At 35.0% G+C, this 20351-nt stretch overlaps 3 protein-coding genes and 1 pseudogene across 3 annotated transcripts; 2 read left to right on the top strand and 2 right to left on the bottom strand.

The window, feature by feature from the left end:
* The first annotated feature begins 109 nt into the window (after positions 1-109).
* On the top strand, positions 110-1217 carry LOC125828430 (delta(12)-fatty-acid desaturase FAD2-like; annotated as a pseudogene).
* A 1333-nt stretch (positions 1218-2550) lies between these two features.
* LOC125828516 (delta(12)-fatty-acid desaturase FAD2-like) lies at positions 2551-3699 on the top strand. The gene has a single exon (XM_049507813.1). The coding sequence runs from the start codon at positions 2554-2556 to the stop codon at positions 3697-3699; it is 1146 nt and encodes a 381-aa protein (XP_049363770.1). The 5' UTR covers positions 2551-2553.
* A 3315-nt stretch (positions 3700-7014) lies between these two features.
* LOC125828506 (delta(12)-fatty-acid desaturase FAD2-like) lies at positions 7015-8166 on the bottom strand. Its single transcript, XM_049507803.1, has one exon. It carries the CDS (start codon positions 8164-8166, stop codon positions 7015-7017), a length of 1152 nt encoding a protein of 383 aa, XP_049363760.1.
* Positions 8167-14891: 6725 nt separating this feature from the next.
* On the bottom strand, positions 14892-16906 carry LOC125828429 (uncharacterized). Its single transcript, XM_049507725.1, has 6 exons — positions 16790-16906; positions 16667-16729; positions 16465-16603; positions 16208-16329; positions 15696-16099; positions 14892-14949 (listed from the first exon to the last, which is right to left on the bottom strand). The coding sequence occupies exons 1-6, from the start codon at positions 16904-16906 to the stop codon at positions 14892-14894; spliced, it is 903 nt and encodes a 300-aa protein (XP_049363682.1).
* Positions 16907-20351: the final 3445 nt, after the last annotated feature.

The raw sequence follows: 20351 nt of genomic DNA, 5'->3' as shown, positions 1-20351 counted from the left end.
AGACTAGAAAATTTTGTAAAAAAGTATTTTCCTAAAGAAAGTTTCAATTTGATATCAAGTTGTTGAAGTAGTAGTTGTTTTTTTTCGATTGAAAAAGCAGGACAACAATATGTCGTCTGATAAAACAGAACAGAAGAAAAATGGAGTGTCATTTTCAAAGCCTCCTTTTACAATTGGCGATATCAAGAAGGTCATTCCTCCTCACTGCTTTCAGCGATCTCTTGTTCGTTCCTTCTCATATCTTGTTCAAGATTTCATCATTGTCTCTGTATTTTATTATATTGCCACCACTTACTTCCACCTCCTTCCATCCCCATATTGTTACCTAGCATGGCCTACTTACTGGATTGTTCAAGGTTGTGTTTGCACCGGAATATGGACTATTTGCCATGAATGTGGCCACCATGCCTTTAGTGATTACCAGTGGGTAGATGACACTGTTGGTTTTATCCTTCACTCTGCACTTTTAACACCATACTTCTCATGGAAATATACTCATCGTCGTCACCACTCCAACACCAGTTCCCTTGAGTATGATGAAGTGTATGTGCCAAGGCTAAAATCCCAAGTAACGTGGCTCACCAAGTATTTGAACAAAAATCCACTAGGACGAGTATTCGGACTTGCCACCACCCTCAATCTTGGGTGGCATTTGTACTTGACCTTCAATGCCTCTGGCAGACCTTATCCTCGCTTTGCAAGTCACTATCATCCACATGGACCGATTTATTATGATCGCGAGAGGCAACAAATCTATATTTCAGATGCAGGTGTGGTTGCAACTACTTATGTGTTGTATCGCATTGCTTTGGCACAAGGGCTAACTTGGCTTGTATGTATCTATGGAGTGCCCCTCCAAATTATGAACATCTTCATAGTGTTAATCACTCTCTTGAACCATACCCACTCTTCCGTGCCACATTATGATTTATCCGAGTGGGATTGGCTAAAAGGAGCTCTAGCTACGGTAGACAGAGACTTTGGTGTACTAAATAAGGTCTTCCATAACATTACAGATACTCACGTTTTGCATCATCTATTACCACGGACTCGAGGCAACCAGAGCTATCAAGCCATTACTAGGAGAATACTACCAATTTGATAGTACCCCTTTTTATAAGGCATTATGGAGGGATTATAAGGAGTGCATCTATGTAGAAAAGGATGAAAGATCTAAAGGTAGAGGTATTTTTTGGTATAAAAACGAGATGAATTAAAAATCGATTTGGATAACATGAGTCACAATAAGTATTTTGAACTGAGGTCTCTTTATAGTTTGTTAGGATTGTTGTTTCCTGTCATTCTATTATGTATTGTTTTCATACCGTATTGTATTTGTACTACATTATGTGATTGAAATACAATGTTTTGATAGACTGTATTATTTATTGTCCTTGAATCTCCCTTAAAATGAATTGATCATATAGTTAGTCAAAAGGAGCAGAGTGCACAATTTTCGCCAATATACTGAGCAGTCTCGTTATGAGGCCTACGTGTTGAGGAACTTCTCCATTGTATCTGCAGACGAGGCAACATTTTCAGGTACTAGCTAGTCCTAGGCGTGAGCACGTACATAATAGGACCATGCTTCTTGGCTAGTTATTCTAGATATTGGTGTGGATTTTTCTCTTCTGGATATTTTTCAACAGTTCATACACAATAAAAACTTACTTCAGTACTTCACCTTTGAGTCAGTTCACTGAGATGTTTTGTTCAGTTGAAATGTGGCCATGTTCATGGATTTCAACAGTTCATACGCAATAAAAATCGTGTGTGCACATTTTACTTTCAGCTATTTACTAGTTCCTGCACTATAACAGTTCTAAAGGACCTGGTCCTGTGATCACTAGTGGACACATACATTCCAACACACGACCTGCTAAGAAATTCACGTCAGCAAAATTCATCAAAAATATCAATTGAATGACTTTGTAGTTAATACGACAATAATTAACATTAGTTGAGTGAACGTTTGAAAAATCAACTTGAAGTATATTAAGAGGATTAGGAGGCTTGCTCAATAATGTAGGATCATGAGTAAATAGCATCATTGTATGTATGGGGTTATTAAAGTTTTAATAATGAAGGAATCTAAACCACATGGAACCATCAAGAATACATATGGCCTCTTTAGTTTACTACTAGTATATACAAATTTATTTTCAGATCTAATCAACCTCCAAAGGATGCAAGGGGAAATTTTTTCCATACTTAATCAGAGGTCTCGAGTTTGAGCTATGAGAGTAGAGAAATTCTTGATAAGGAACGCTTCTAAGTTAAATGGATGGTAGTGAGCCTGGGAATCTAGACTAGTCAAAACCGAGTTCCGAATATCAGATGGTAAATTAAAAAAGAAAAAATAGTTGGCCAGACCTCTATTTTTCTATAAAGAAGAGAGAACTCTCTGGCTTTCAGGTAAAGGCTAAAAGGTGTGTTTTGAACTTTTAAGGTATTTCCTTTTTTACCAAAAACTCTCATTTTCTTGTTCTATTTACTATTTTTCGACTTCTCACAACAAATTTAATCGTTGCAGCCTCAGGATTGAAGACAAAAATGGGAGGCGGTGGCAATATGTCTGCTCCAACAGAACAAAAGAAAAATCCTCTCGAAAGAGTGCCAAGTTCAAAGCCCCCTTTTACAGTTGGTGATATCAAGAAGGCTATCCCTCCTCACTGCTTTCATCGATCTCTCATTCGCTCCTCCTCCTACCTTGTTCAAGATCTCGTGCTTGTCTCCGTCTTTTATTATATTGCCACCACTTACTTCCACCTCCTTCCATCACCGTATTATTACCTAGCGTGGCCTATTTACTGGATTTTTCAAGGTTGTGTTTGCACCGGAGTATGGGTCATTGCCCATGAATGTGGCCATCAGGCCTTTTGTGATTACCAGTGGATAAATGACACTGTCGGTTTTATCTTCCACTCTGCACTTTTAACGCCATACTTCTCATGGAAATATAGTCATCGTCGTCACCACTCCAACACTAATTCCCTTGAGCATGATGAAAACCATGTTCCAAAGGTTAAAACCAAACTTAGATGGTACACCAAATTATACGTGAATAATCCACTAGGACGATTATTATTAATTGCCTTCACCCTCACTGCTGGCCTGCCTTTGTACTATGCCATCAATATAGCTGGTAGACCTTATGATCGCTTTGCAAGTCATTATGATCCATATAGCCCGATATATAATGATCGTGAGAGACTACAAATCTACATTTCAGATGCAGGTCTGATTGCAACTATTTATGTATTGTATCGCGTTGCTCTGACACAAGGGCTAACTTGGGTTGTATGCATCTATGGGGTGCCCTTACTAATTGTGAACGGGTTCATCGTGTTAATAACTTTATTACACCACACACACGCTTCATTGCCACATTATGATTCATCGGAGTGGGATTGGCTAAGAGGAGCACTAGCTACGGTAGACAGAGACTATGGTGTGCTAACTAAGGTGTTCCACAATATTACAGATACACATGTTGTGCATCATTTATTCTCAAGTATACCACATTACCACGCGATGGAGGCAACTAAAGCTGTGAGGCCATTACTAGGAGAATACTATCAATTTGATGGAACTCCATTTTACAAAGCAATATGGAGGGATTTTGAGTGCATCTACGTCGAGAAAGACGATGAAGCAACTCAGGGAAAGGGTATTTTCTGGTATAAAAACAACTTCTAAATTTGAAATACTAGCAATAAATGGCTAAATGTTCAGCCTAAGTATTTTGGATTGTGTCTTTTCATAGTATTGTATTTGTATTGTTACTTTAGATTTATTGTTCAGCATCTATGAATATGTCTTTTTTATATGAATGTGTTCAGGCGGTAAACACCCAAGGGAGCAAAAAGGTGGAAACTCCTAGAAGGGGTAAAAAAAACAATTTATATAAATACATTGTTAAGAATCGCAACCACGAGGCATAATCCATCATATCAAGCCAGAAATGAGTGAAACAAATTAAACTTCTAAGATACATATATATCCTACATCAAACTAACATGGAGCATCGATGAGTACGTACTAGTTGGGGTGGACTCAAAAACACACTGAAACTGAGGAGGATTACCCAAGACTTAAAAACAACTCGGAATTTCATTCATTTCCATTCATCAGGGTCGAATTGTTAAATTAATTTGTCTTTTGTATTCTACAAATGGAGCACAAATTACATTCTTTTTTCTACAAATGGAGCACAAATTACATTCTTTTCTCTTCTAATTAAATATATCTTATTACTACTAACACCTTAAGTCCAATCTTTTCGTTTTTTTAGAGATTTGTATGCATGTAGAAAATTTCTAGTGCTCGATAAATAAAATACACAAGAGTATTGGATTAATTGTGACAAGTCTAAATGGATCGTCATGGATGATTTATTGTGCATGTGAAACTCTACCTAAACTGAATGAATACATACTACAACAGAGAGACATTTAGTGACAACATATTTTACCTTTAGTGATAATATTTATTGCCGCAAGAATATTTAGCTTTAATTGAGTTAATGTCATTATTATTATTATTATTATTATTATTATTATTATTATTATTATTATTATTATTATTATTATTATTATTATCGTTATTATTATTATCAATATTATTATTATCAATATTTTTTTTCTTTTTAATATTTTTTTTTTACATGTCACTTCCCTTTTTCGATAACTTTTTTATTTTAATTTTTCTTTCATGTCATGTTTAAAACCATATGATTAAAGGACATTTTGATATATTAAACATACATTTTACTTAAGACTACAAAATTCAAATTTTTTTTTTACTTTCATAAACTCTATGTCAAGTTATATAGGACAAACAAACTAAAACGGAGAGAGTATAAAATAATAATGGTACAACAAATTGTATTGTTTTGTTTCGTGTTTGGTTATCTATTTTTAATTCTAGAATATATAGTTATATTGTAAAAACTCCCTGTATTATTTTTATACCAAATTCAATGTGATAGAACAATTCTAGGATTAGCTATGATAAGTGAGACTTGCTCAAGTGGTTGAGCATCTTCACTATCAACTGGTAGATTGAGGGTTTGAGTCATACTAAAGGATAAAGCAAGAACATCCTTTTTGAGTACGGGTAGGGAGAAAAAAAAAGTATTTCACTTTTAGGCGATTTACGGATAGTCAGAATAATCTTTTTTAGGCTATTTATGAGTCGTCATGGAAACTCGAATTTCTTGTAGTATTTGTGTGCATGCGTAGTTCGCTTTAGGAGATATCAGAGCGAAATTTTGCATAAAAACCTTTGAATATGAAGGAATACTTATACATAGATGTCAAAGTAAACCATGATTAAAAGAGTCTTTTGGACATTACAACAATGTGTATGTGCTTGTGAGTTACTATATAGGGATAAGTCGTATTGTTTTATTTTGAAAACTTATCCTTTCGGATCACAATATGTTTGTTCATACGTTGCTCAACCTTACCGACAAAATGTTAAATTTCGTCCAATGTTTGTAATAACTAATAAATTCCAGTTTGTTCAAAAGAAATCTTTAAATCATAATTTAAAAGGTCCCTAATTTATGGTATGAATAAAAAGAGGGTCATTTACTATTAAGTTGTCCCTCCAAGAAAATTACACAAAAGCAACCTAACCCGACCTTGATTCCAAGTCCATTTTGACAGCTCTACTTCAATCCTTTTTCCTAAAGTACACAAACCAAAATTAGCTAAAAATTGATTACCAAAACATATATTGGATCTCATTATAAATTTGTTAATCAGACAACTACACAAATTAAGATAAAATTGGAATCTTTACACACAACTATGTGCATGAAGCTGCCAAGCCTATGGGCTCTTTTGTTGTGCAGATATCTAAATCTGCCAATGATGAACTAATAAAATTGGCAATGAGGGTCCCACATACACACATTATTTTCACAGCGAGAAACCACTCAATAGGCATTTGATCTCTTTCTCTTTTTCCCAGAACAGAGTAAGACTTTAATACCATTTATTAGAATTAAACGCTTATTATCATATTAAAAGCTATGAACTTTAAAGTTTTTCTTTCCACATTTATGTTTGATTTGACATGGTTGAATTGTTTTAATTTATGTTTAACACATTTTCATATTTAATTGGTGCAGATTTTGGGATTGAAATTGGGAGGCGGTGGCAATATGTCTTGTCCAACAACTAAAGATTCAAAAAAGAAAAATCCTCTCGAAAGAGTTCCATCTTCGAAACCTCCTTTTACACTTGGCCATTACTCCCGATTATTTGAATAACAGAGAATTAAGAAATTAAATGGACAGTTCGATAATACATCAGTTAGTCTATTGATGTAGAAAATAAAATGTCATCAACAAGTGATTTTTAACCAGGCCAAGTATCTGTATATATAATTGGTTTGGTTCGATTGTGAAAAGCCAGCATAAGCAAGACCTCCGAGTAGCAACTGAAGAGATGTTAATAACAGATCCTCTGCACTCTATTAACATCTTAATTTCATCAGCCACATATAGTGTTGACAGCTTAATTATATATCCATGTTAAATTATTAGTATACATTATTTGAGTTGTAAATCAAATCGATTCATATGTATGTATGTAGTAGTCGTAAATAGATTTATTCTTCACCAGTGAAACATATATATAGTACTCCGTATTTTTCTAACACTTGAGTTGTGTACTCTACTATAAGAAATATAAGTATCCTCTGTTATATTTTGGGGCTAGCTATTGATGCCCTTGTCATGAGTAGCAAATCATTCGACCTGCCCAATATTTAGCAAAGAGTCAAGTTGTCAACACTATATAACCCTAGTTAACAATTCCTTCCCATTTTTCATTTCATACCAAATTGAATATTGCTACAAAAGTAGCTATTTATTTTATTGCATAATGACGGATTTAACAATACATATTAGTGACATTAACAATAAAATACAACAAAAACACCCAATTCAAAATATACTTGCACCTTCTTAGGTAAACATTTAACAATTCTGAACGAATGCATTCAAAGCTTGTTTTTATACCAATAAACACCTCTACCTTGAGATCCTTCGTCTTTTTCCACATAGATGCACTCCTTTGTATCCCTCCACATTGCCTTTATAATTGGGGTATCATCAACTTGGTAGTATTCTCCTAGCAATGGCTTAATCGCTTTGGTCGCTTCCATTGCATGGTAATGTGATATGTATGAGAATATATGATGCAAAACATGAGTATCTGTAACATTGTGGAACACCTTATTTAGTATACCATAGTCTCTATCTACCGTAGCTAAAGCTCCTCTTAGATAATCCCACTCCGATGAATCATAATGTGGCAATGAAGCATGAGTGTGGTGCATAAGAGTGATCAGCACTATAAATCCATTCACAATTAGGAGAGGCACTCCATAGATGCATAGAACCCAAGTTAGCCCTTGTGTCATAGCAAGGCGGTATAATACATAAGTAGTTGCAATCACACCTGCATCTGAAATGTAGATTTGCATTCTCTCACGGTTAGAATATAATGGGCTATTTGGATCGTAGTGACATGTAAAACGCTCATATTTTTTGCCAGAGATATTGAACATCAAGTATAAAGGCCAGGCAAAAGTGAGGGTGAAGGCAAGTACGAATACTCGTCCTAATGGATTGTTCAAGTATTTATAGTACCATCTTAGTTTGGATTTAAACCTAGGTATGTAAACTTCATCATTCTCAAGGGAACCTGTGTTGGCATGATGACGACGATGACTATGTTTCCATGCAAAGTATGGTGTTAAAAGTGCAGAGTGGAAGATAAGACCAACAGTGTCATCGACCCATTGGTAATCACTAAAGCCATGATGACCACATTCATGTCCAATGACCCATATTCCAGTGCAAACACAACCTTGCGCGATCCAATAAGCAGGCCACGCAAGGTAAGTTAATGGGGATGGAAGGAGGTGGAAGTAAGTGTTGGCAATATAATAGAAGATGGAGACAAGTATGAGATCTTGAATAAGATAAGAGAAGGAGCGAATAAGAGAACGTTGGAAGCAGTGAGGAGGAATGGCCTTCTTGACATCGCCAAGTGTAAAAGGGGGCTTTGAAGATGGAACTCTTTGGAGATGACTTTTCTTTTTTTCATTTTTAGTTGTTGGAGTAGACATATTTCCACCAGCTCCCATTTGTACTCTTCAATCCTTAAATCTGCACCAATTAAGTTTACCTCTAATCAATTTTGGTTTACTATTATATATAGTTATAATATAAAACAATTAATGTATCAAACAGAAAAACAATTCAACTATGGCAAATCAAACATAAATGTTTCTTTAGTAAAAGAAAGCGTTTAAGTTCATAGTTTTTGATATGATAATAACCGTTTAATCCTAACAACTGGTATTAAATTAAAAGCGAAGATCAAAAGTGATATTCTTTTAGCCTTACTCTGTTCTTTAAGAAAAAGAGGAAAAGATGAGATGCCTAATTACTTCTGATTGGTTTCTCATTTGTGAAAATATTATGTGTTTATATAATGTGAATATATGTGGGACCCACTAGCCATCCTATTTTGACAAATCCATGCACACTTGCCAATTTTATTAGTTCATCAATGGCAAATGTAGATCATAACAAAAGAGCCAGTTACTTGGCAGCTTCACATGCATATTATTTTCCTGTCCATAATGTAATTTAACTTCAAATATTAGTCTATTTGACTATCGGTCACAAAAATTGAAACAAAGAAAGTAACTCACAAGCATACCGTGCATTATTCAACATATCTATAGAGTATTCCTTGCTGCTTGAGTCTTAGAATTTTTGTGACAACTTGTTATCTCTTGTATTCAGGTTAGTCAAAAATACAGAAACAGAAAAAAGATGAAATTGACAGAATGATTTTTAATCCGAGTCCACAGAAACTACTGTGTTTCCTTAAGAAATTTAATACCCTCATTGTACCCGAGATTGCAGATTAATTCCTCCCAAGATAAAACGGATTAACATGTTAAAGAAGTAGCGGTACCTCAAACTTCAATAACTTCAGCGAATGCAAGAACAGCAACAAGAGCACACACAGACTCAGTCGATCGATAATTTTATTTATGTAAGAAAATGTATGCAGAGAGGGAAAATTTCAGTGTTTGAAAAAACGAAAAAAAAACCCTCTTATTTATAGCCATTTACAACAAGGAACGCGTCTGTTCAGAAAATCTGTTCAGACCCGTTTTTTCCAAAACATTGTGTCCTTTGGGAAAAGTAACGACTTTTCGAAAGGATTACCGTTTGGAAAAAGTAACGACTTTTTGGAAGGATTACCGTTACACGTGAATTTCAAATAAATTCAGTTGCGCCAAATTGATTATGTTATTTAATTAACATTCTGAATTAATTTATAAGAGAAAGGAAATGATTTAACAAGATTGATTAAATAAATTTTGTCCAAAAATATTATCAATCAAATCATTTGCCAAATCCAAAGCCAAAGCCGAAGCCTAGGCCGAGCGAGCGACGACGACGGCGCGAAGGGGTACCTTCTTCTTAACCCTTTAAGAACTAAAGGAAGTGTTTCCTAATATAAGGACAACAATTTCCTTTCTTCTACCGATATGGTAAAAATGACCTTTCATTTGCACTTTTGCAATGATGACTTTTCATTTTCCCTCCAAAATTGGTTCCCCCTTTTTCATTGGTTCTTCCACTTTCCATTTTCTCTTTTTATTTCCCATTCACACCTTGCTAAACCCAACAATCCCCCACATGAATGGGGAATGGCTATTGTTAAAATATATGCATGAAAAACTTGTGTGTCTTGTAAGTAAGGGCTAATCGCATCTGGATAAGTAGGTTTCCCTTTAAACTTTCCGTAGTGAACATATATCGGATATACTCGGTCAATCGGTAGATTTGATATCTTTGAACCGTCGAGCTTTAGTGTATACCTAGACAACATAAGTCACACAATCAACCCTTGAACTGTTTTTGGTTCTCATTGTTTTGTTCGTTTCAGCCATGAACACATCTCGATTAATAAGTGCTTAGAGAACTGGCCTTACCGGATTCTCCTTGAAGCGGCTTACACTTCACACTTAGATAGGTGGTTTCTAATTGTGTTATCCCGTAGATACACTATTTGATATACCCTGTATCAAACTTAGAAACCATTAAAAAGTCCTTATGCCTTTATCCTGGTTACTGAACATTGTCTCATCATGAGAATGGACCATCAAATATGTTTTGACAATGTTGAACCGTTATCTATGACTTTGTTTTATCTCCTTGAACCTAGATCTTGGGATCTCCAGTCTTCTAGGTAGAGTTACCGCCACGATGACTTGTTCTCGGCCATAGTCCCATTCCCGTCGATGATCTCTCAACTCCCTCTCTAGTTAGGCCTTTTGTAAGTGGATCCGACACATTATCCTTTGACTTTACATAGTCAATTGTGATAATTCCACTAGAGAGTAGTTGTCTAACAGAGTTATGTCTTCGTCTTATGTGACGAGACTTCCCGTTATACATAACACTTCCAGCCCTTCCTATTGCAGCTTGACTATCGCAGTGTATGTGTAACATCCGACAATTTAAAAATGAATATGAAGAAGCTTGAAATTTGGAAATAGTCATTTTTGGAAAAATTTAAAATCTGGAAAATTTGGCTAAGTGTGGAAATCAGTGAGTTTTTGGCCAACTTTGAGCAGTCATAACTCCTAGCTCAGGATGATTTAGGAGTAGTTCCAGTTATGGTTTCGAAGCTTGTGGAACGATCTTTCCAACTCCACTGAGTTTTCTCGATTCCGAGTTCGTATGAGCGAGTTATGATCTTTGAAAGTTGGGCAGTTGGCAGGGATTCCGTTCCGGAAATTTAAGGGCATTTTGGTCTTTTCACAAATAATTTCTTTTGAGCTTATATTGTTGTATTAGGCTGATATTTGGATCATTTTGTCCCATTTTGAAAGAGAAAGAGTTAGGGTTCAAGAGAAGAAGAAGAGAAGAAGGAGAAGAAGAAGAGAAGAAAGAGGAGATCAACAAGATTTGTCAAGATCATTGTGGATTTTCGTCGGGGGTGATCCCTATCAAGGTATGTGAGTCTTTAGTGTGGGTTTATCCTTTCCCCCCACATACCAAGCTCGTTTTTATGATTTGAGAAGAGATTGGATTTGTTGTTGAAGTTGTTGAAGTTGTTAGTTGTTGTTGATGTTGTTAGTTGTGTTGTTGAAGTTATTGTTGGTTGTGGGACAGGATTGGGCTGTGTATTTGAGTTGTGACCTATTGTATATTGAGGGATTTTATGATCCTTAGTGTTGGTTGGTTCATACCCCCACACACCAACTCGTTTTTAATTCCAAGAGAAGATTTATTGGTTGTTGAAGTTGTAGTGGTGTTGTGTTGAAGTTCTTGCTGATTTAGTACAGATTTCTGGCTGTGATTTTTGAGTTGAATCTATTGTATAATAAGGGTCTTTATGATTCTAAGTGTTGCTGCTGAAACCTTGAGGTTGAGAGGGTTTAGAATTGGAAAGAAACAAGGGGAAAAAGTCGGATTTTTGGGGAAAAAGGGGCTGGGCTGTTGCACCTCTCCTAGTGCCAAGGACACCAATCCTTCCCTTTCATTCACCATTTCTTTTTTTATACATGTTCCTAGGTATTAAACCTATGTTTCCTAGTTGTTTCCAACACTCCAAGGTACTTCCAAAAGTCAAGTAAAACTACAAGTCAAGTGAAGTTAGTTTCCAATTCAAGTGAAGTTAGTTTCCAAGTCAAGTGAAGTCAAGCTTAGAAGTAAGTAAGTCAAAGCAAGTCTTTAAGGTTTTCCAAGAGTCTTCATTGAGCGTTTTAACTTCATTCTAAGGCTCAAGTTCCAAGTTAAGTATTGAGTTTCAAGTCAAGTCAAAAGTTAAGAGTTTCATGTTAAGTTAAGAGTTTCACATCAAGCCAAGAGTTCAAGTAAAGTAAAGAGTTTAAAGTTGAGTTCTTTTCTCAAAGTTATTAGGGAACTATGTATTCCCAAAGAAGTTTTAAAGAAATGTTTTTACATTTAAACAAGGTTGGAAACTGAGATTTCCAAAAAGCCTTCGGGCTAGTTTTTGAGTAATTATCTCATATCAGCAGGAAGAAATATGTTTTAAAAACATAAGAGCCAGTACATTTTTGGGAGTAGTATCGAGCACCGAATTGGGGGAGCGTTCAAAGAACCCACAGCCCCCATAGAACCATGTTAGCCACCATGGGTAGAAAAGGATCATACTTTTTAGATGAATCCTTTTCAGATTAGACTAGTGGATCCATTAGGCAGTTCAGGTCTTATACCTTTGGCCGGGTATAAGATGCTCTGGCAGCGTGAGGTCGATCGTTGTATCATCACTATAGCTCTTATGTGATGGTTGTCGGTTAGAGAAACTCCCACAGCAGTTATTGTATTTTTCATACACAGAGATTATTGTATTTTTTATATACATCAGTTCATTGTATTTTTATACACATTTCAGGCTTATTGTATCCTTGTATACACACAGAGTTCATAGCATGTTTTAAGCAATCTTTCTTTATATCGCACTTGTTTTAAATTGCCTTATATTGAAAGAAGTCAGTCAGGTTGAGTTAAGTTGAGCCAGGTAAGCTATTCAGTTTCTTCCAGTTTTCCTTCTAGCCTTTGTTGCTTAGTTTTCCAGCTTGCATACTCGTACATTTCATGTACTGATGCCAGTTGGCCTGCATCGTTTGATGATGCAGATTCAGGTACCCCGGATCAGCATCCTGCACGTCGTTGATCCAGCTGAGCACTCCAGAGTCAGTGGTGAGCCTCCTTGCATTCCGGAGGACTCAATTATTTTGTGTTCTTAGTTTTTGTTTTATTAGGATGTTGCGGGGTCTGTCCCAACATCCATCTCAGTATTTTAGAGGCTTCATAGACAGACAGTCAGTCAGTTAGTTTTGAGTCTCTCATCTATATATATATGTAAATATTCTATTTTGAGATTCGAGTTGCCTTTATGGCCATATTTTATAAGTTAAGTTGTTTTGTAATATTGCATTGCATTGAGTTATTCTGTTGAGGTTTCCGCTGAGTTAAGAAAGCCAGGCCAAGGGTTCGCTTGGGGCTAGAAATGGTCTCCGGGTGCCGGTCCCGCCCAGGGTGTAGGCTCGGGGCGTGACAGTATGCATATAAGGGCCATTGGTTTGGGCCAAAACGGAATATCTTCTAAAAAATTCCGGAGCCATTCAGCTTCTTCACCTGCCTTGTCTAAGGCGATGAATTCTGACTCCATTGTAGAGCGAGCTATACATGTTTGTTTGGATAATTTCCAAGAAATTGCTCATCCACCAATAGTGAAAACATATCCACTCGTGGATTTCGTTTCAGTTGACCCAGTAATCCAATTTGCATCACTATATCCTTCAAGAACTGCTGGATATTTGTTGTAATGCAAAGCATAGTTTTGAATATCTTCTAAGTACCCCAAAACTCTCTTTATTGCCAACCAATGATTTTGATTGGGATTACTTGTGTATCGACTCAGTTTACTTATAGCGCAGGCTATGTCTGGTCGTGTACAATTCATGACATACATCAAGCTTCCCAATACTCTAGCGTAATTCAATTGAGATTGACTTTCACCTTTATTCTTAGCGAGATTAAGGTTCACATCAATTGGGGTCTTTGCCTTTTTGAAACTCAAATACTTGAACTTTTCAAGTACCTTTTGAATATAATGAGATTGAGACAATGCTAGACCGTTAGGAGTTTTCTGAATCTTTATTCCCAATATCAAATCGGCTACTCCTAGATCTTTCATATCAAACTTACTAGCAAGCATACGCTTAGTAGCTTTTATATTGGCAATGTCCTTGCTCATTATCAGCAGGTCATCCACATATAGGCATACAATGACTTCCTGACCCGTAGTGTCTTTAATGTAAACACATTTATCACGCTCATTGATCTTAAATCCATTTGACAACATGGTTTGATCAAACTTAGCATGCCATTGTTTCGGTGCTTGTTTTAGTCCATAAAGTGACATAACAAGTTTGCATACTTTCTTTTCTTTGCCGGGAACTACGAAGCCCTCAGGCTGTTCCATGTAGATTTCTTCCTCCAACTCTCCATTTAAGAATGCAGTTTTCACATCCATTTGATGGATTTCAAGACCGTATACTGCAGCTAGGGCAATTAACATCCGAATTGATGTAATCCTAGTCACTGGCGAGTATGTGTCAAAATAATCAAGACCTTCTTTCTGTCTAAAGCCTTTGACAACAAGTCTTGCTTTATATTTGTCAATAGTTCCATCATCTTTCATCTTCTTTTTGAAGATCCATTTAGAACCCAAAGGTTTGTTCCCTGGAGGAAGATCAACCAACTCCCATGTATGATTGCTTAAGATTGATTCAATCTCACTATTGACAGCCTCCTTCCAAGAGGTTGAGTCGCTAGACTAGACAACATCGCTTCCTTGAATGTTTGAGGCTCACTTTCAAGAAGGAATGTTACAAAATCAGATCCAAATGAAGTAGCTGTCCTTTGACGTTTACTGCGCCTTGGACTCTCTTCATTGGTTTCATTCTCTTTTGGTTCTTCTCGAGGTTGTTTAGACCCCCCACTAGATGACTCAAGTCTAGTTTTATACGGATAGATATGTTCAAAAAATTCAGCATTATCTGATTCCATTATCGTATTATTATGAATATCCGGATGCTCGGACTTATGAACCAAAAATCGACATGCCTTACTATTTGTGGCATATCCAATGAATACATAATCCACAGTCTTAGGCCCTATTTTCACTCTCTTAGGTATAGGAACCTGGACCTTGGCAAGACACCCTCACACTTTGAAATATTTCAAGTTGGGTTTTCTACCTTTCCATTTCTCATATGGAATAACATGTGTCTTCGTATGAGGTACTCTATTGAGTATTCGATTTGCTGTAAGGATAGCCTCCCCCCACAAGTTTTGTGGTAAACCTGAACTTATAAGTAAGGCATTCATCATTTCCTTTAAAGTTCAGTTTTTTCTTTCTGCAATTCCATTAGATTGTGGAGAGTAAGGAGCAGTAGTTTGATGGATTATTCCATTTTCCAAACATATTTCTGCAAATGGAGATTCATATTCTCCACCTCTATCACTTCTGATCATTTTGATCTTTCTATCCAACTGATTTTCAACTTCAGTCTTATATTGCCTAAATGCATCTACTGCTTCATTCTTACCATTTAGCAAATAGACATAACAATATTTAGTGCAATCGTCAATAAAAGTTATGAAATACTTTTTCCCACCACGTGTTAGTGTTGACTTCATGTCACAAATGTCAGTGTGAATCAGTTCTAAGGGATATGAACTCCTTGCAACAGATTTATAAGGATGCTTAGCATACTTAGATTCAACGCAAACTTGACATTTTGATTTATTGCACTCAAATTTAGGCAAAACATTTAAGTTAATCAGTTTTCTCAAGGTTTTGTTATTAACGTGTCCCAAACGTTCATGCCATAAACATTTAGACTCAAGCAAGTAAGAAGAACCAGAATCTTTATTCATATCAACTGTAATTACATTGAGTTTAAAAAGGCCCTCAGTGAGGTAACATTTTCCTACATACATCTCATTCTTACTTACTACAACTTTATCAGAAACAAATACACATTTGAATCCATTCTTAGTAAGAATTGGTATAGAAACTAGGTTCTTTCGCAATTTCGGAACATACGAGACCCTGTTCAAAGTCACCACCTTGCCTGATGTCATCTTTAGGAGGATCTTGCCAGTTCCTTCCACCTTTGCAACAGCGAAAATTGCCATAAACAACTTCTCGTCTGTAGGTGCTGGAGTATATGATGAAAATAATTCTTTGTTGACACAAACATGGCATGAGGCACCAGAATCTATCCACCATTCTCTTGGATTTCCAACCAAGTTGCATTCTGAAAGCATTGCATAAAGATCGTCCATCTCTCCTTTGGATTCAGCCAAATTTGCTTGATCCTGCTTCTTGTCCTTCTTGGGACCCCTACATTCAGTAGCCTTATGACCACGTTTGCCACAGTTGAAGCAGCTTCCATTGAATTTCTTCTTAGGAGGATTGCTCTTTGGATCAGATGCTTTCTTTCTTTTCTTTGATTTTGTGGGATCTTCTTCAACAATATTTACTCCAGATATTGCTGAATTACCACGCGATCTCTTTTCTGCGGCCTTGTTATTCTCTTCGATTCTCAGCCTTACCATGAGATCTTCAACAGTCATCTCCTTGCGTTTATGTTTCAAGTAGTTTTTGAAGTCCTTCCACAATGGAGGTAACTTCTCAATAATTGTAGCCACTTGAAACGCATAATTCACAACCAATCCTACATTAAAGATTATGTGAGTATTAAGAATAAACTTAATATTTTCAACATAGGTATTAAATAAATTTATACCTTCAGCAAGGAGATCATGGATTATGACCTGCAATTCTTGAACTTGGGTGACGACGGTCTTACTGTCTATCATCTTATAGTCCAGAAACTTTGCCACAATAAACTTCTTCATTCCGGCATCCTCTGTTTTGTACTTCTTTTCTAAAGCATCCCAGAGTTCTTTTGAGGTTTTCATATTACTGTACACATTGTACAGATCATCCTGCAGGCCACTCAGAATATAATTTTTACACAAAAAATCAGAATGTGTCCATGCTTCTGTTACCAAGAATCGTTCTTCAGGCGGAGTTTCATCCGACATAACAGGAACGTTCTCATTAATGAACCTCTGCAGACTCAACATAGTCAGATAGAAGAACATCTTATGCTGCTATCTCTTGAAGTCGACTCCAGAAAACTTTGCAGGTTTCTCAGCCGGTGCTAGGGCAGCATTTGAACGATTGTGTGCAACCGATGTTGTTGCAGCACTTACTGTTCCAGCATTTACTTGACTTGAATTAGTCATTTTTCTGTCACAAATGGCAGACAAATTTAGTATGTGAAATACTACCAGTAAAGACTAAATCTTTACACAGACTGTTTCTGATTTAACGATAAAGTTTTTATGTTCTTTTAATCGTTAACCGAATGAATTTTAAAAATTCAAACAGAGTAGAAAACCATAAAGGTTTTAATCTCCAGAAACCTCAAATACAGAAACTATTAAATTTCTTAAGATTGTTATCTCCTGTATTCAGGTTAGTCAAAAATACAGAAACAGAAAAAAAATGAAATTGACAGAATGATTTTTAATCCGAGTCCATAGAAACCACTGTGTTTCCTTAAGAAATTTAATCCCCTCACTGTACCCGAGGTTGCAGATTAATTCCTCCCAAGATAAAACGGATTAACCTGTTAAAGAAGTAGCGGTACCTCAAACTTCAATAACTTCAGCGAATGCAAGAACAGCAACAAGAGCACACACAGACTCAGTCGATCGACAATTTTATAGCCATTTGCAGCAAGGAACGCGTCTGTTCAGAAAATCTGTTCAGACCCGTTTTTTCCAGAACATTGTGTCCTTTGGGAAAAGTAACGACTTTTCGGAATGAATACCGTTTGGGAAAAGTAACGACTTTTTGGAAGGATTACTGTGACACGTGAATTTCAAATAAATTCAGTTGCGCCAAATTAATTTATAAGAGAAAGGAAATGATTTAACAAGATTGATTAAATAAATTTTGTCCAAAAATATTATCAATCAAATCATTTGCCAAATCCAAATCCAAATCCAAAGCCGAGGCCGAGTGACGACGACGGCGCGAGGGGGTACCTTCTTCTTAACCCTTTAAGAACTAAAGGAAGTGTTTCCTAATATAAGGACAACAATTTCCTTTCTTCTACCGATATGGTAAAAATGACCTTTCATTTGCACTTTTGCAATGATGACTTTTCATTTTCCCTCCAAAATTGGTTCCCCCTTTTTCATTGGTTCTTCCACTTTCCATTTTCTCTTTTTATTTCTCATTCACATCTTGCTAAACCCAACACAACTTTCTATGGTGACTCTATTAATCGTCGCTAAAAGTTAAGTTTTCGTGGCAAGTTAAGAAGTCGCCACAAAAGGTATTTGCGGCAACTTTATAAGTTGCGACAAATATAATGCTCAATTTTTCGTGACCTCTTTACAATATTATATATGTATTATTAATAGAGAATTAAAAGTTCCTGTCTTCGGGATTAGGGCAAAGAAGCACACTTATATATGTATTATTAATAGAGAATTAAAAGTTCCTGTCTTCGGGATTAGGGCAAAGAAGCACACTCATTGCGATAAATACAAGATTTTGTGGTAATTATTCAGCGACACTAACATAATTAATGTTATATATATTATATTTAGCGGTGACAATAAATATGATATTTATAATCAACACTCTATATAAACATCGCTAAAGTATGTCATAGCATTAATTCATTTACCGCTAATATTTATATACGAGGTAGAGGTCAATGTCTAACCCCCTCCCCAATCACCTCGAGTTGGATCGTGATAAGGTCATTTTTGTTGTAGTAAGACTGTAGTACTCTAAAGGGACAATAACACCCTAATCACATTCCATTTCATAACTTTGAATTAGAAAGTTTATATATGTTTGATTTTAGGTTTGGCTAGTGATGTTGAAGAAGTTTGTGGATTATCAAAACAAATGTTGAATAAAAAAGGTTGATAAAAGTATATCATATGGTTCTTATTAATTCACTTCTAATGGAGTTTGTATCTAGCTTTCTAATAATGTTATTGTCATTTTTGTTATAATTTTTAAAACTTTTGTCCAATTGACTGACATCGTTAATTATTAGAGTAGATATACATCTTAGATTCGGTATACAATAATTTGCCAAATTCAAATTAATATAATATTGTATATACCTAGTATATATATATATATATATATATATATATCATGTTGTTCTTTTTAATGTATCGTACAACTATTAGATTCATGTGCTGCTCCATCCTCCCTTTCTTATGTTCTAGGATGTTTTTGTTTGTCATAATATTATAGTTTATGATTTTATTATTTGATAAAAAAAAATTATTCCTAGTACCTGCATACCATAAAATATATCTTATAAAAATATATCTTCAAAAGAGACCAGACCTTGGGTAGGCATCACCTATGCTAGACTTAATGGTCCTACGAAGTGTAATATATCAAAAAAACTGAAGTTCAATTATTTTTGTTTATTTTAAATAGAAACGTATGAACATCATATATCTAATTAAATTACGTGACTATAATATCCAAATATTCTTTTTAAAATAAAGTACAAATAAAATAATAATGTCAAAATAAGTTACCCCGTGAAATTGTTAACCATGTTGGAATTGAAAAATGAAAATTGTAACCAAACATCCAAAAAATGGAATAAGAGTATAAGACAAAGTGATGCAAGTAGAGATTAATCAGGTTTGAAGTACGAAAGATTTCATATGTTTGGATATATATAAAATAACTTATTTTCGTTTTTTTTAGTCAAAAAGGTAAAAAATTATTCAACATTTTCGCTTTTAATACTTATTAATGATGGTAGTTGTGATTGTAATTTAATAAAAAGAGTACAATTATGTGGTTGAATTTTCCTGATAGATTTTTCTAATTATAACTTGATTTATTTACTTTTAATTAATTCACACATTTTTTGACTAACTATAGTCAAGACTAGAGTACTTATACTTAAAAAGTGAGTACAATTAAATTGGACAAATTAAAATTGTTAAAGTAGTATTAAACAAAATTAAGAGGGTAGATTTAGATTCCAACACCTACCAAATGAGTCAGATGAAAAAGATATAACTTAAAAATTGCAATTTCGTATATCATGTGGTTCTTTTTAATTAATCATGTATTGATTTGTCTTATCTTAGATAAATAATTGATAAACAAAATATATTATTATGTGGTATCCCTGGTGCCTACATACCATAAAAATTAATGAATTGAAGTAGTTGTGCTAATTAAATCATAAAATTGGGAGGAGAATATTGCGTACGTAAGATTCCCAAAAATAAAACGTAGGTTGCATGTGATATTAAAAAACTTTTAATGTTTCATGTACTATAATTTATTATTGGAAAATGATATAGAGACTTGGGTCCATTCAGTACAGGTTTAGTTTGTTTGGAGTGATTTTACATGAATAACTTTTATAAGGAGTGATCTTGAATTTTTGGTTACGTTTTGTATAAATATAAGAAAAAATGAAGAAGTTAAATAAGAATATGAGACAGTTAAATAAGTCAAATTCAGTTGAACTTGTTCAATGTATCATAAGTTATACATCATAAGTAAGTTATAACATTGCATGTGTTGTTGATTTGTTCACAAATTACAACGGACGAATAAATTTTGATATTATTTATGCTACCTATTGTGATAAATTGGTTAAAAATTTGTTATGTACTA

This window comes from Solanum verrucosum, unplaced genomic scaffold (genome assembly GCF_900185275.1).
Source record: "Solanum verrucosum unplaced genomic scaffold, falcon-dt-bn FXZP01000273.1, whole genome shotgun sequence".
In the NCBI taxonomy this organism is placed as follows: Eukaryota; Viridiplantae; Streptophyta; class Magnoliopsida; order Solanales; family Solanaceae; genus Solanum; species Solanum verrucosum.
The sequence above is the reverse complement of the archived record's forward strand: the minus strand, read 5'-3'. Positions and strand labels throughout refer to the sequence as shown.